Source organism: Hippocampus guttulatus, chromosome 17 (genome assembly GCF_054856545.1).
Source record: "Hippocampus guttulatus isolate MCC_2025c chromosome 17, RoL_Hgut_1.0, whole genome shotgun sequence".
NCBI classification, from domain to species: domain Eukaryota; kingdom Metazoa; phylum Chordata; class Actinopteri; order Syngnathiformes; family Syngnathidae; genus Hippocampus; species Hippocampus guttulatus.
In genome coordinates, this window is record NC_141277.1 from 10,706,428 (window position 1) to 10,721,215 (window position 14,788).

At 42.1% G+C, this 14,788-nt stretch overlaps 1 protein-coding gene across 11 annotated transcripts in view; it reads right to left on the reverse strand.

Annotated features, from left to right (window-relative positions):
* LOC147192098 (protein unc-13 homolog B-like) overlaps nt 1-14,788 on the reverse strand; it is a 52,798-nt gene that overhangs the window by 26,972 nt on the left and 11,038 nt on the right. For 8 of the 11 annotated variants that reach the window (XM_086135881.1, XM_086135880.1, XM_086135879.1 and 5 more), the window contains exons 4-9: nt 14,148-14,265; nt 13,402-13,525; nt 12,889-12,962; nt 12,680-12,737; nt 10,548-10,758; nt 490-10,197 (exon numbers count right to left, since the gene is read on the reverse strand). In XM_086135881.1, coding sequence (XP_085992007.1) covers nt 490-10,197; nt 10,548-10,758; nt 12,680-12,737; nt 12,889-12,962; nt 13,402-13,525; nt 14,148-14,265 — 10,293 coding nt within the window. Of the gene's footprint in view, nt 1-489; nt 10,198-10,547; nt 10,759-12,679; nt 12,738-12,888; nt 12,963-13,401; nt 13,526-14,147; nt 14,266-14,788 lie in introns of those variants that run through there. The other 3 variants (XM_086135882.1, XM_086135883.1, XM_086135884.1) reach the window with 3 other exon arrangements.

Consider the following 14,788-nt stretch of genomic DNA (forward strand, 5'->3'; position numbering starts at 1 on the left):
GTTTAAGAAGTCTGGCAAAATGAAGGAATGTGATATTAGACAATTTGAAAAGAGTTGTCAAATTAAGGCGCAAATGATCGACCCTGCTGAGCCAAAGCGATAGGTGACACATTTACCACAGCCAGCACGGGCTGCAAACACGAGTCAAGAAGTAAAAGATAAAAGAAGTCATTCTGGCATATTCCTTCGCAAAAAAAAAACAAAAAATGCCAGGGAATGTTATCTTTTCAAGGGAACATGGTGTTTTCTTTTTCCTTCCATGTCACCTTAGGGGCTCCGAATTATAATGCTCAAAAATAATAAAGTAAAATGTGTTTGACCATGGAGTCGTGTTTTACAATGATATGAATATGTCCTGTACTTAATTTAAACAAAGGCTTGTTACATTAAAATGACAGGCGGGGTTGCAAAGCCTTTTTGGGTGGGAAGGGGGGTGTAATTACATCATAAATGGTAAGGAACAATGCCATTTATAATGCTTTTACTAGCCTTTTTGAATTCAACAGATTCCTCTTTGATGGGTTGTCCAATGGCTCTTCATTAGTAGTACCTGCAGAAGGGTTTGTTTCTACAAGCATTTTGGTATCTTTTAAGGTCAAGAATGGTGGGGAATCTAGTTCGGGGCTGGAAATGCATATCTGGGGTTTGGCTACTTCATCTGTGGAACCTACCGATTCACCTTTTGGGGCATCAGATGTCAAAACGTTTTGCACTTGAGGCGTTTCAGCACTTGTTGGCTTGCTACTATTCTTTGGCTGAGATGTTATTACTGAGGGAGTGGCTTGCTTTACTGGTTCTGTTTGCCAGGGAAATCCAATCTTTGTCCGAAATAATGAAGGAGTAATAGTTTTTTCTTCTTGAAAAAGACCACCAGATAATGTTTTTAATCCTGAAAAAAGAGAACTGCCTGCTTCTGTTTGAGGACTTGCTGAAGAAGCAGATGTCACTGCTGGTGAAAATAAAGATCCAATTGATTTTCCTGCATCACTCTGCGCTGATGTGAAACCGAACAAAGACTTCGCTTGAGCTGGTTCTGCATCTTTTTGAAAATTATGAACAGGTTGGGCTGTATTTGAATTCTTTTTTGGGACAGATAAGTCACCTTCACATCGAGACTGTTCCTTGGTGAGAATGGGGTTCTCTTGAATGTTTTCCGTAACGGTTGACATTTCATTCTTTGTGTCATCAATTTGGGAAATGAGTTCACATTTACTTGTGGGCGTTGTGGTGTCTGGATGAGCAGCCTCGGGTGACACTTCATTGTTACTTACAATGGTGTTGGATTCCTCCTTAGTGCAATCTACTTGATTGGAGTCGACAACTTGATTTGAATCTGTCAGAGTACCATTTGTTGCCAAGTTGTCTTTTGTAACATGTGGTTGTCGGGTAGTAATAGGTTTTGGTTTCTGCTCATTTAGCAGTGATTCGGGTGTCTTGGGTGGCTGTCCCATCCCCTTAAATGTAGCCCTCTCATTATCCCCAAGAACTGCTGTTCCAGTTTGTGATCCTGCAGCCTGGGCCGTGAGCCCTCCAAACATTCCTCCAAGGAAAGAACCACCAGACTGTGCTGCTGTGGCAGTCCCTCCAAACAGCCCACCCAGTAACGGCCCACTAGTCTTTGGAACATTTGGTTTTATAGTGGCTTGTCCACTGAACATTCCAAAAATCGTCCCTCCAGAAGTTGTTGCACGACTGTCAGTGTTAGACTGGGGATCAGGGCCCTTGTTTAAATTTCCAGATACATTTACACCTGAGTGGGGAGGTGCTGACTGAGTAGTGGAAACACCAAAAATACTCCCAAATAGTGAAGCTCCATGTTGGCTAGCAGCAGCTTGGGGAGCTAATCCTCCGAATCCAAAAGGGGAGCTTTTCTCTTGAGGCTGAGGCCCTGCATCAGAGGACATTACTGGTTTAAAAAGGGAGGACATAAAGCTTGTGACTGTTTCTGTTGATGAATTCCCAACTTGTTTGTCCGCCGCTGGTGTCTTTTGTTGTACCTCAATCATGGGTGGAGGTAACATCTCCTCTTCAGTTTTAGGTGGCGTTTTATCTTCAGTAGACTTATCTTTTATAATGGTAGTTGCTGCAAGTTCTTGCTTTAGAATACACGTTTCATATTCAGCAGCATTATCTGCTACTGCTGGTTTGTCTGTTTTATCACAATGGTCATCTATGTTGCCATGTTTTAAAAGTACCCTTTCTACCGGAAGCAAGTCTGTAACAGCAGTTTTCTGTAATGTTTCTGGCTGTTCTTCAATTTGAGGGACAGTGACAATTGTTGAAGATTCGTCACAACCTGAAGCTTGGACTGTGTTATTGTCAGTGTTGTGTCTTTGTGTTAATGATCCACGTGGAGCAGGTTCTGAAAGAGTAGTGGGTTTTTTGCTATCATTTAAATTTGGGGTAACTGTTTGTGCACACGATGCAGGTGGAAGAGAATCTTTGAACGTTGAAGGCAAATTTCTGACAGGCAATTCAGCTGGAACTGAGGCGTCAGGAAAACGGTCAGTCGTCTGTTCAGTAGCTGATCTTCCCAGACTAGCTTCCACTACAGAGCTACTATTTTGAGGTACAATGTTTTGTGTGGTAGCCCTACCAAAGAGTCCACCCAATGTCCCACTAGCCTGTGTTGCTGTGGTTGATACTACTGGAGCTCCAAATATGCCAGCTAAAATGGACCCTCCAGTCTGAGATCCAGCTGTCCGAGTAGAAGATCCACCAAATAAACCTCCAATAAAGGATTCCCCTGCTTGAGTTCCTGCGGTCTGAGGAACAGAACCACTAGTCTTAGTCGGTGCAGTCTGCTGAGTAGATTGCTGACTAGGGCCTCCAAATAAACCGCCGAGTAATGATCCTCCAGGCTGAGAAGAGGCAGTTTGAGATGATGAGCCTCCAAACATAGTCCCTAATAGAGAACCTCCCAACGGAGATCCGGGTTGCGGTGAGGATGTGCCAAACACAGAAAATATACTTTTAGCTTGTGCATCCTTGGGCTCAGATGTTTTTGCTGCAGGAGATGGAGTTTTTTGGCTTTCGCTAGTAGATTCACTAGTAAGGCCAGAAAATAATGAAAGGAAACCTTTTGCTGGACTGTCTGAAATTGATTCTGTTGTTGAAGATGCCTGACCTGATTCCCGGATCATAGACAGAGCTGGCGGTTCCTCAAGAGGAGCAAGGTACTCAGGTGCACTATTCGTGATTGTTGGCTTCGGGACAGCTGTAGATTCAGAATTTGCGTCGGTTGATGAAATATCAGGGCATTCAACTTCAAAACCAGCACTTAAAGTGCTGTGATTCAAAGATGCCTTCCTTGTAATAGATTGGAGTTCCTTTGAGTCCTTTTTGTCATTGCTCCCTGAACATTCACTTGAAACTTCACTCATATTTTCTCGAACCAAGGTGCTCAACACAGATGGACTTTGCGAAGACTGCAGTGGCTCCTTGCTGGAAGACTTAATGATAGGTGACAATTTAGGAGTTGATTGTGTAGGTGCCCCAATGTGTGATACAACAGCAGGTTTGGTTTTACCAGGTTCTTTGGATGGTGCAGCTGTATGTCCTCCTGCTCTTGGTGTTTGAGAGGCATTTGGGGTACTAAACATGGAGAACAATGATTTTCTGGGACCTTCACTTGAGGTAGACAACCCATCCAATAACCCTCCCAGAACAGATGTGGAATGTTGCCCTTGTTCATGAGGCTGGTGTTTTGATTGTGTATGAGCTCCTCTTTGTTGTTGAGCTTGCGGATGAATTATTTTTTGTTGTGGAGATGAGGCAATTGGGGACTGGGCCGGAGAAGGACTGGGATCGCTAAATATTGAAAACAGGCCCTTCACTGGGTTTTCGGTTGAACTTGATGATCCAGAAATAATTCCCCCTAGAAGAGCTCCTGTTTGAGATTGAGACGGTTGAGTGTTTGTACCACCAAACAATGAAAAAAAACCTGTCTGCTGTTCTTTTGGAAGACTATTTTTCTGTTGTGGCACCTCATCGCTGGGCTCTCTTTGAGAAGGAGGGAATGTGGAGCACGAGGCTTCAGACATTGTTGATGAACCTTTACCAGGAGATTCGACTCGAGGAAAATGTTGAGTAGTGTTTGTGGCATTTGCTTGACAAGGCCCAGTGCTAGGAGATTGTGGTGGATTTGAGCCACTGAACACTGACAATAAACTTTTACTGAATGACTCTTCTTTTGGAGCCGACTTGTTTGTTTGAGTTGTAGATCCAGACTGTGTTGCTGCTGTTGTTCCTGTTAAAATTTCTCCAATTGAAAATCCAAACAGGCCACCAGAGGGTTTTGTTTTGCTTTCTTGTTTTGTCCGTTCAGATAGTGATGTCGCTTCCGATTGGGTTACAGAAATGTCCTTGACAGTGGAAGTGAATGCTTCAGATCTTTTGGAGGGGAGGTCTTTTTCTGGACCAGATGCGCTACTTTGGTTCAGTGTTTGCTGTCTCTGTATACCCTTTGTTCTTTCTGCGGTTTGCCTGGGTGTGTCCTTGCTCTGTGGCGTGGAGGGATCACTATTAAATAAGCTGCTGATTGATCCAAATATATTTGATACTCCTGTAGGCTCTTTATTTGGGCCAGCACCTGCTTGTGTAGAAGCAGCGTTACCAATTTTGATTTGCCCTTTGACAGATGTCTGTGAAACTTTCTGCGACTCTTGCTTGGGTTCCTCGATGCCAACTGCAGATTTTAGAAAATTCATGAAGCCTGGTTGCTCAAAGGTTTTCTCAACTGTTATATCCACTGGTTTCTCAGTTGCAAATTGAGGGAGCCCATCTTTAATTTGAGATTCTTTTGATCCCAAAGGCACTGTGGTGGTCTCTGTTGAGGTTTGTCGTGGCAACCTAGGTTTCTGTGAATTGGTATGAGATTGTTTTGGTGAAGGGGTCACTTGATTCGCCGTTGAAAGTGTGGGGAGAATTCGTCCCTGTGCATCTTTTGGTGAACTTCCAGATGTACTTTCTTCTTTGATGAACTTTGTCTTCAAACTTTGTAAGCCAGATGAAAACACATTTTTAGAATGTTTATCTGTTGTATTGTCAGGCTCTCTTTGATTAGAAGAAGATAAGATAGTCTGTATTGATTCAACTGAAGTATTTTTGCCCACAGCAGATGATAGGAGGGAAGAAATCTTTTTGACCTGACGATTTGGTTGTGCTTCTCCCGGTGCAACTATCTTCCTCCAGTCTTCTTCTGACACATCATCAACATGTTTCACAGTAACACCAGTGGATGGACGACGTTGCTGTCTGGGCTGGTAACATTTGTAAAGTATCTGCTGATTTGATCTCACAGTAGCGGTGGAATTCAAGGAAACAGCAACCTTTTGAGCCAGAAATGTTCTATTCACTTGGCTATTCCACTGAGGACCCTGATAGTCTTTGGTATGACATGAAAGGTCAATGACATACTTAAATTGGTCTTCTGCCATGCGGTTGGATTGCCTTGGATCCATACGAACTTTGTTTAATGTATAAGATGTAAAATCAATACCTTGCTGCTCTGGTGACAAGAAAGAATTTTCAAACATTTGTGCAAACTGCTCAAGATTTAGGTTCATGATCTGATTCCCTTTTCTATAAGCTGCAGACAAATCTAAAGGGGCATTCAGAAGTTGAGATTCATTCAGATCTTGACCAGGCAACCACAGAAGCTCATCCTCATTATAGAGTGGAATTTTGAAGCCACACACTAGAACCATTTCATCGAAAAGCAGAGCACTGGGAAAGCTACCGCAAGCGTTTCCAGAAGTGTTCTCTTCAGGAGCGCATGCATACACATATTCACCTGCTGAATCTGTGAGCAAGGCATAAATGTACTCATGATCAGTATAAACAAAGTAACCACAGTCACCATCTTCGGCCGGCCACCACATTCCTTGCTCCAACAACGCAAGCCACTGCTGATACCATTCTGTGTCTTCAAGGTATACAGAATCGTCCATGTCATGATTCAAAGTTGAAGGATCATTTGAGTATTTCGAACGACTGAAATGACATTGACTTTGCTGGATCGTGTTGCTATCTATCCCTTGATGCCAGTTCGCAGAGTAAGACAAGCTTGGTGCGGTCTCCTCATAATAACCTTCGTGATACGTAATTCCATTCAAGCTGTAAGTGCTGCTGTCATGAGATGAATTCCATTTCCCCAGGGTTGCTGTACAAGGCTTAGTTGTTAAATTCAATATTCCCTGTTCACTGGATGAATGCTGGAGGTTTCCTGACTCTTCATGGCTATTCCAAACGTTTGTGGGGTAAAACCCCTCATTGCTGTTTCCATTGGAAAAATATGGCTCCATTTGCTCATCAGGACAAATATCACCTTGCCAGGTGATGGAGGAAGTAAGTTGTTGATTGATCTTTGGAGGACTATAGCCACAAGGAAAAGCTTGAAATGACAGTTTTTCATTGCTCTGAGAATATCCCGAGTCCTCTCCTTGCATTTGAGAATTCAAAGATTCATTCTGAAACTGCTGCCATATTGTACTTCCGTGGATCCACTGATTTTCATCATAGGAGAGACTTGTTTGATAAGGAGACAGTTGACCATTATAAATGTTTTGGCTTGTTGTTTCATACAACGAGGGCATGCTTCCACAAATATATGGTTGAATGGTCTTCAGTGAGCAATTTGTATGAGAAGAGGGAGAGCAATATAATTGAGGTAAGTTACCAGCACTGAATGATGAGTATGTTGCATGACTCTGAAGTGATCTTGCAAAAGTTGTTGATGTTCTTAAGTCCAAACTATCAGAATCAATTGACACAGGTGCACTTTTGAAATCATGTCTACTTGGTCTTGGAATTAAGTAATTTGGACCATTACTTTGACTCAAACTTCTCTGAGCACACATTGTCAATCGAGATGAAGGATATAGTTCCTCAGCACTCTGGCCTGATATATCAGGCTGTGGATAGGCAAAACATTCCATAAGAACATTTTTATTTTCAAGTTCAGAAAGAACACTCTGTTGGTTAGTTTGTGGTGTCGTCTTCTTGTCGTCAAAGCGGTTTTGTGAAGCTTTTTGAGTAAAATCTGGCAGTGTCTGCAATGGTGTGTTATTTTGACCAGCATAGTTATGACCCTTTTGAGACAACAGTTGCTTTGTTGATGTATGGGGGGTTGTGACATCATCCTTAGATGATTTTGTGAACTTGTTGAAAAAATGGGAGAGCCCTCCAGATTGATTTGCCGTCGCTGTGTCTTGTTGATAACATTGCGCATTTTCCACATTGATCAATTTTCCTCTTACTTGAAGTTTTGATTGTTGCTGAAGCTTCTCTTGTGTGGAGGACTTTGATGGTCTAAAAGACCCACCTGCTTGACTATTTTCTGTCGTGTGATCCTGTAGTCTACTTTGTTCAGAACTCTGAATGTTCTCCAAGTGAGCTGGCTCATTGCTTGATATGTTTTTGACATTTTCATGAGGTTGGATTGATGGGGGGTGTTGGGTGTTTATGCTATCAGCAGAAGCAAATTTAAAAAGACCCGCAAAGATACCACCTTGTTTGGAGGATGGTTGCTTAACAGGAACTGTTTGTTGCCGCGAAAAGCTCAATTTATTTGTTTCCTGTTGAGTATTCCATCTAGCTGTTTGATTCCTGAAGTCTGTTCCTTGATTTGGACTTCGCGTGTCAAGTTGGGTCAAATTACAATGAGCACTGCTTTGCTGCTGAACTGATTGGCTGCTTGAATCACTCTCTTCCGATGCAAATGGAAGCAACTCTGTTAACTTCTTTTGCTGATGCTGCATTTTCTCAGGTTCACCAGAGGTGATGTGCTTGGACGGGTACTTGCAAGGGAGGTTTCCTTGATGCTTCTCTTCAGAGAGGAATGCATTTTCTGTTGATGAAAACTTCAGTATACCGGACAGAAGCCCTCCCATCTTTGAAGCTGTCATTTTCTGTTGTGGGGGAGCGTCAATAGATATTTCTGAGGATGAACCACTTTTGGTGAGTTGTTGGTTTCGCGGGCCTTGCTGTGACATTTTGTCAGACAGCGTTGATACCTTTGAATCAAGCATTCCTACTTGCTTCGGCTGAGTACAGCTCAGAGAAGAATCCTCAGGGGAGCTCCCTTTAAAAAAACCTGAGAAAAAACTTTGATTCGGAGCTTGCTGCTGCATCCGATTATGTGTTTCTGTTTTCATATTTGACGCATGTTCTGGATGTGAGCTGGGTGACACGTGGCTCTGATCTGGAGGGTTCCGGTTAGTATTTTGGTTTGAGCTGGGTGGATCAGAAGGAGAGCTAAATATGCTCGAGAACCATCCCCTTTCTGTGTTTTTCTGTGGTGTGGCTGAATTTTGCTTAAAGACATTAGACGTTAAAGAAGTTGACTGTTGGTGTGATTGCTCTGGGGTTTTTGTGTTTCCGGGAGAACAGACATCTTCACTGGATGCAAACTTAAAAAATCCAGAAAACACTCCTCTGTCTGTTTTTGTTTGTTGCTGTGTTGATACATTTTCAGAGGACAGCGAAGGCGGTTTAAGCTTCGTATTTGATAATGGATCATTACGCTGCTTCTGAAGTCCCGGCTCCTCGGACGACCTAAATACTGGATATACTGCCACAGGTGGGGCTTCGTGAGCTGGGATGGGGGGGAAAGGGGATATCAGTGAACTAACTGACTTTCTTAGACTAAAGAAATTGGTGCTTTCGGATTGTATTTCACCATTAGCCTTTGCAGATTCAGCAAAAGACACACTGTCCTTTGTTGGACTGCCTTCCATAGGTGGTGTATCTTGATAAACAGTACTATGATCAAGAAGTGAATCACTTTGATAATATGTTGGCTTTGCCTGTCCCTTGTGTTCACCTGAGCTCGGACTATCTCTTGACGAAAACAGCTTTAAAGGGTTGATTTTTTCCAAAACAGAGCTTCCTGGAGCTTGAGGTTTTGTTCCTAACTCCTGTTTGGGTACCTTTATATCAGGAGTACCTGCATACGCTTGTCTGTCAATTTCACTTTGCATCTTGGCCTTGCAGGGTGGTTGTGAAGGCAGAGGAAACCCATTTTCAGAAACTGGCTCCACTGGAGAAACAACAGCTACAGGAGTAGAGCTGCTTGATTTAGGAATAAAGGACAGCAGTTTTGTTATGCCAGACTGCGGCGGCCGCACAGATGATGGTTTTGTATCAGTGACAGACTGTTTGGGGCCCCCAACAACTCTGTCTGAGAGATGACTGAATAGGGAGCTCACAGCATTTTTAACACCTGAAATTCCAGCGGGAGTGTGTGATTGACTTTCACTTCTGGAATCGCTGAAATTGTTGGGGTCATCTCCAGCAGAATCTGTTTTGTTGCTTCCTTGAGATGATAGCCTTGATTTGCTTGATTTAGGAAGAGAACCATATTTACTAATTTCCTCTTCTTTTTCAGCAAGATATTCGGAAACTGTTTCGACTAGACACTGTAGCTCATCCATTGGGTCTACATATTCTTCACTCGGTTCTTCTACGGGTGAAAGCACTGCATCGGGTACCCATCCACCAGTTTTAGATTTTCTGCACTTTTCCTGAAATCCCGGAGAATTGTCCATTTCACTAGAGTAGGAGAACGTTTCGTCTCTTCTGTGTCTTGATATCACTGGGGGCATTTCTTCTGCAGAAAACGGAATTTCATCAAAATCCTCTTCTGCCCTGAAAAAATTGTGCTGGTCTCCAGAAAACATCAAATCAAAATCAGACAGTGATTGCATACCTGCATCTTGCTTCTTTTTGTAAGCCGCATAATTTTCTAAGGTGGCATCCAGTTCATTTTTAGCCCACATTCTTGTTTTGTAGAGAAGGCCATTTCGGTATTCCTGGGGACAGGATGTCATGCCTTGTCCCTCTTCCTGCATCGCTCTTTTCCCACAGAGTATCCCAATATCAAGGGGGAAAGCCTCTTCGCCCAATTGTTGTGCCTCTCTATTGAGAAAACTTCCCGTGTCCCTGATTTTTTTCTTTCTCCGCCGATCGATCGTGTCATAGCCCTCAGGATACATTATGGGCATTTGTGGAATATTTCGAAGGGCTGAGATTGTCGGTTCAAGGTAAGGCTTTGCCATTTGAGCAGTGTTTCGGTGATTATCGAAAAAGTCACTGAGCTGAGGCTTTCCTCGGCGTTTGTATTTGCGTTCCCAATCGTCACAACCCATGCCAGAATCTACTGGTATAATTCTGACGCGCCCTTTTTCACTCAGTGATCTAATGTAGTTTAAGGTGAATATATTTCAGGGATGAAAGCATTAGGGAGGAGGAACAGACAAAAGAACAAAAAAGGAAGAAAAAGAACAAGAAACAAAGCAAGCAAACAAAATATGTTCAAAATGAAGACAGGTTGTCATGCAAAAACAATCCGTCAAAACCTTCAAAGCACAGATTAAAAGTGAATGTAGAATACACTAATTGATCCAGTGTGATGTTTATCGAATTTCTAGAAAAGTGTCATTTTTTACACTATTAATAATAATGCTTTTATGGAAACAATGCAATAATTGTATAAAGGCATTTTAAATAAACATGAAATAACAGTAAATGTGAGGAGTGATGTGTACCTGCTTCTCTGGTCTCGGTAATCCAGTTCAAAACTGTGTAGGGAGTCGGTGCATGAATCTAGGTGGTGGTGTGGCCGAGGCCCAATGGGATACTGGTGCACGGAGGAGTTGGGCTGAGCTGTAGTATGGTAACGTGGCGGCAAACTATTACTAGTCTCACTGCGGTAGTCGCTATCCCGGTCATCTACTGCACTGTCCTGGTCATCCAAAGCTGCAAGAAAAGGAAGCATCTTATTTGCTTAAACACAAGTGAAATATTTGTTTTCCCATGATGGCCAGCCTTTCAATAGTTTGTAATCAAAATCGGAGAATGCAGGCGATAAGGAGATAAACCTCCCCCCACAGTGTACCAGTGTAAAGAGTGCCGGCTGTCAACGTAATTGTAATCTGGATCCTTTTATTATCACCCTTCTTTGGAGACATTTTCATGATGATGACTTCAAATTGCCCATTTTAGTGTGAATCGATATCTGTCAATGTCAGGATGCATAGGCTCCTGCTCAGTTATGACCCGGAATGGGATAAGTGGTATAAAATGGGTGTAAATGCAGGAAATATATGAAAACAATCATCTATTTATTCAGCACAAAGCAGGGAAGATATATCGAACAAAAGGTGAGAATAAGGGTGTTGAAGTAGTGAGGAATAGAAGGTTTAAAAGGGGAAAAACTGACACAAAGGTAATCAAATGACAGTGGCGATAAAAAGTTTAGACATCCCTGTTCAAATGCCAGGTTCTTTTGATAAACAAACAAAAAAAAATACTGTATTGTGCAATGCATTTGGAAAAATAAATCTATACATATTTTCGAGGGGAAGTACAAATAAACAACTGATAAAACGCAGTTGCACCAGTGGGCACACTCTGTTATAACTGGAAGATGTAGCTGTGCTCTGAATGAACCAATCATGTCAAATGGAAACCAGCACCCGCCCCTGCCGCCATTGACGGTAAAACCACTCTGTTTAACTCTAAATTACGTTCAGCTTTTCTCGTGTGATTTCCTGCCATTTTTGCTGTCACATGCCATGGCCTGTAAAAAGCTTCCATCATCATTGTTCAAAGGTATCGGTCAGTAGAAGGGTACCACTGAATTTCCGAGGCATTACGTGTAGTGTGAAACACAGAGAGGAGAGTCATCATCAAGTGGAGAAAATATGGCACAGCAATAATTTCTTCAGCTGGAACGGGAGACCTTTGTCAAGGTGGAGGGAAAAATGAACCATTCCAAATACTAGCCGGCATGACTTTCAGGCTTCTGCGAGAAAGCAAAAGGAAAAACCCTTGAGAAGAGCTGAACTTTATTTGGGCTTCCTCAGAGGTACTTTAACTTTTGTGGGTTGACTCCCATTTGACAAGAATTTGAAAGCGTTTTGCTTATTCTGAACATAACCGTGTTTCCAGTTATGACGGTGTGCACACTTTAGCAACTACTTTATCTGACTTTAGTTTCACTCCCCCTCTCAAAAATATGTTTTTCGTCACATTAACAGTGGATATGTATGTATATATTTTTAATAAGAACAAGCTCAATAGAAGATGGATGGGTGGATGACGTATCATGGTCTCATATTTCAAATCACAAAATTCTCGCAATTGATAAGTGATGTGTACACTTTTTGAATCCACTGTATATGGACAAAATATTGTTGGGCGATATGGAATAATGGCATGCACAGGGCACTGAGGATTGGCTTAGGGAATCATTTCATTACATACGGAGTGAGTCAGCCCATCCGAAATAGTTGCCTGGTGAAAGTGCAAATATAAAAAAAATAAGAGGTGAAATCAAGGAGGGAGGGGAAGTGAAAAGAAAATATGGTGGTGTCTCCGAGTTTACTAATGATGGAAGAATTGTGAATACCCTCCAACGGCTGTAAAAGATTTCTGAAACCAAACTGACATGCAAGCAGACATTTAAGAATAGGATGAGGCCAACACAATTAGAAATGAATTGATTTTAGGGAAAAAAAAAACATGACAAACAACAGTTTTAATAAAAAGAAAATGTGTGGCTAAAAGGAAAAAAAAAATCCCCCAGGAAAGAAAGAATACAAATGCATGCCAAAGCCTGTGTGGTACAAAAAGTAGAAATGACTCCATCTGGAGGCTAAAAGTAGAAATTACTCACAGCACTGCGAAGCTGTGGGGGGCAATGGATGACTATCGATTTCATCCGCTAGAGTGTACTACATGCGAGAAAAACACAACAACAAGCACATTTGTCAGTCGAGAAGTACGCAAAAATAGGAAATGGTCATTTACAACTGGATGACAACCAGCATGTAATTCTTTGTCACCCTTTAAAAATGCACTTTCGGAACCTATTCGGTGTCATACCTCATCATGGATTTCCATGGAATTGATTTGTTCCAGTTTGTCTGTCCAGTACTGTGCCTCATTTTCTGGGATGTCTAGTGGCGAAAGGCACAAAAAAAAAGAAAAAATAAACACTGACAACATCAGCTTCAGTTAACATGATGCCAATGTGGTTATGTTCCATTCCGACAGAACAAACAAAAGAAGTTTACACTTTATATTCTTCCACTGGTCAATAGGGCACCAGGCTGCATTGATGACGTCTTCAATCTGTGAGTCATGCCCCAGTCGATTTCAAAACCAGGTGCTGACATTTCAGTCCACTAAGATTGTGTGGGTCACGGTTGATTTGCTCCAGGTAAACACGAATAGCAAGCGTTTGACCTATTTTACAATATGTACTTTCTGTAGCGTGTAACTGGCATTTTGAATTTCTTCTAATAATAATAATAATGAGGTTCTGAGTTATTCAAAGGAGGTCCGGAATAGAATCTAAGTGTTTAAGAAAATAAAATGTCAGAAGGATTTTCTCACCAAATGGCAGCTCAAAGCGAGTGTCCAGTAAGAGTCGATGAGGGGTCGGGTTTTTGGTGCCATATATCTCATCTGCTTTCATCAGGACCTCTGCATCCAGGAGAAGCCACTCACCTTGGCCCTCCTGCAATTGAGGAGGGAGAAGGCGAGTCACCAAAAACTCAGGCAAGAGAATCTCTGCATTTTGAAGAATTTGAAAGCACGTGTAATGACTTACGTACATAAACAAGATGTAACCCAGCAGTGTGCAATAGGAGGGTGAACTCTATGTGCAATTCCTCTAGCACTTGAACATTCAGTATGCACTTTTTTTTTTAAGTACTTGTAGCGCTTTATAGTGTTTTGTAGTGGGGCAACATGTGATATTCTTAGCACTGTTCCATTCATTCTCTTCACTACCTTCACCCCCCTTGGCTGGTGGTGTGGGGCCCTGACTGACACACCCTGCAGTGCAATGCAACCTTGCCTTCTAATGCACGTGAAAAAGGCGACTTTATACATACATTAAGACTTAAAGGCAACAGCATTTTACATAAAGCAACTCCAAATTTGATAGTAGCGCTAAACAAAATGAACATGTCAAAGCATGTATTTCGAAAATGAAAACATGCGCAATGCCAGTGGAGAGCTCCTACGAGACATTTGGATTTTTTCAAAAAACGATTCTATTCACTTACAAACTGTCGGCCCGACAATGCAGCACAGTCACACAAGATCATATTATGGATGGCGAATCATATTCTAACCTCCTCTGATTGTTGAATACGCTTCAAAGGAATCCAGGCTGTCCCCACCATGGTGTCCCAGATGAGACCTTTGTTCCACACCTCGACAATGAGCCCGAGATCCAACCGGTTGATCTCACTGCGGAACACAAAATAAATAAAATAAATACATAACATCCGCAAAATGAGGTGCACTAAGTTCAGGGGAACAAATGTCACAAGAAATGTAGCCTTTACAGTTTGTCAAGAATCACGAAAAGAACCAAACCACGATCATAAAAGACTGTTCCTGTTTTTGTTACGCAATAGTGCAGTCCTCTAGGGCCTGGATTTACATTCAGCTCAATATTCAAAGGCTTCAAACAGTGCCCGATGGGAGGAATGAAATTGGACATTAATTTTTTGAAAGGGAGCCGCGTAACAACAGCATTTGCATACTCTCATCTGCGGTAGTTTAGAGCTATCTCTGGGCCAATCAAAAGGAAGATGAGATAAAGGATAATCAAAGTGAACAGCTAATTGACGAAAAAAAAAAAAGGTTTCCATGGTGTCCAGGTGCAGACATAAAGGCTTTTTGTATCATAGGCTCAAACAAAATAGAATAAATTTGTCGTGCAGGGAGAATAATTTGAACTGGCAGATTAGAGCCTTTTAGCTTGCCA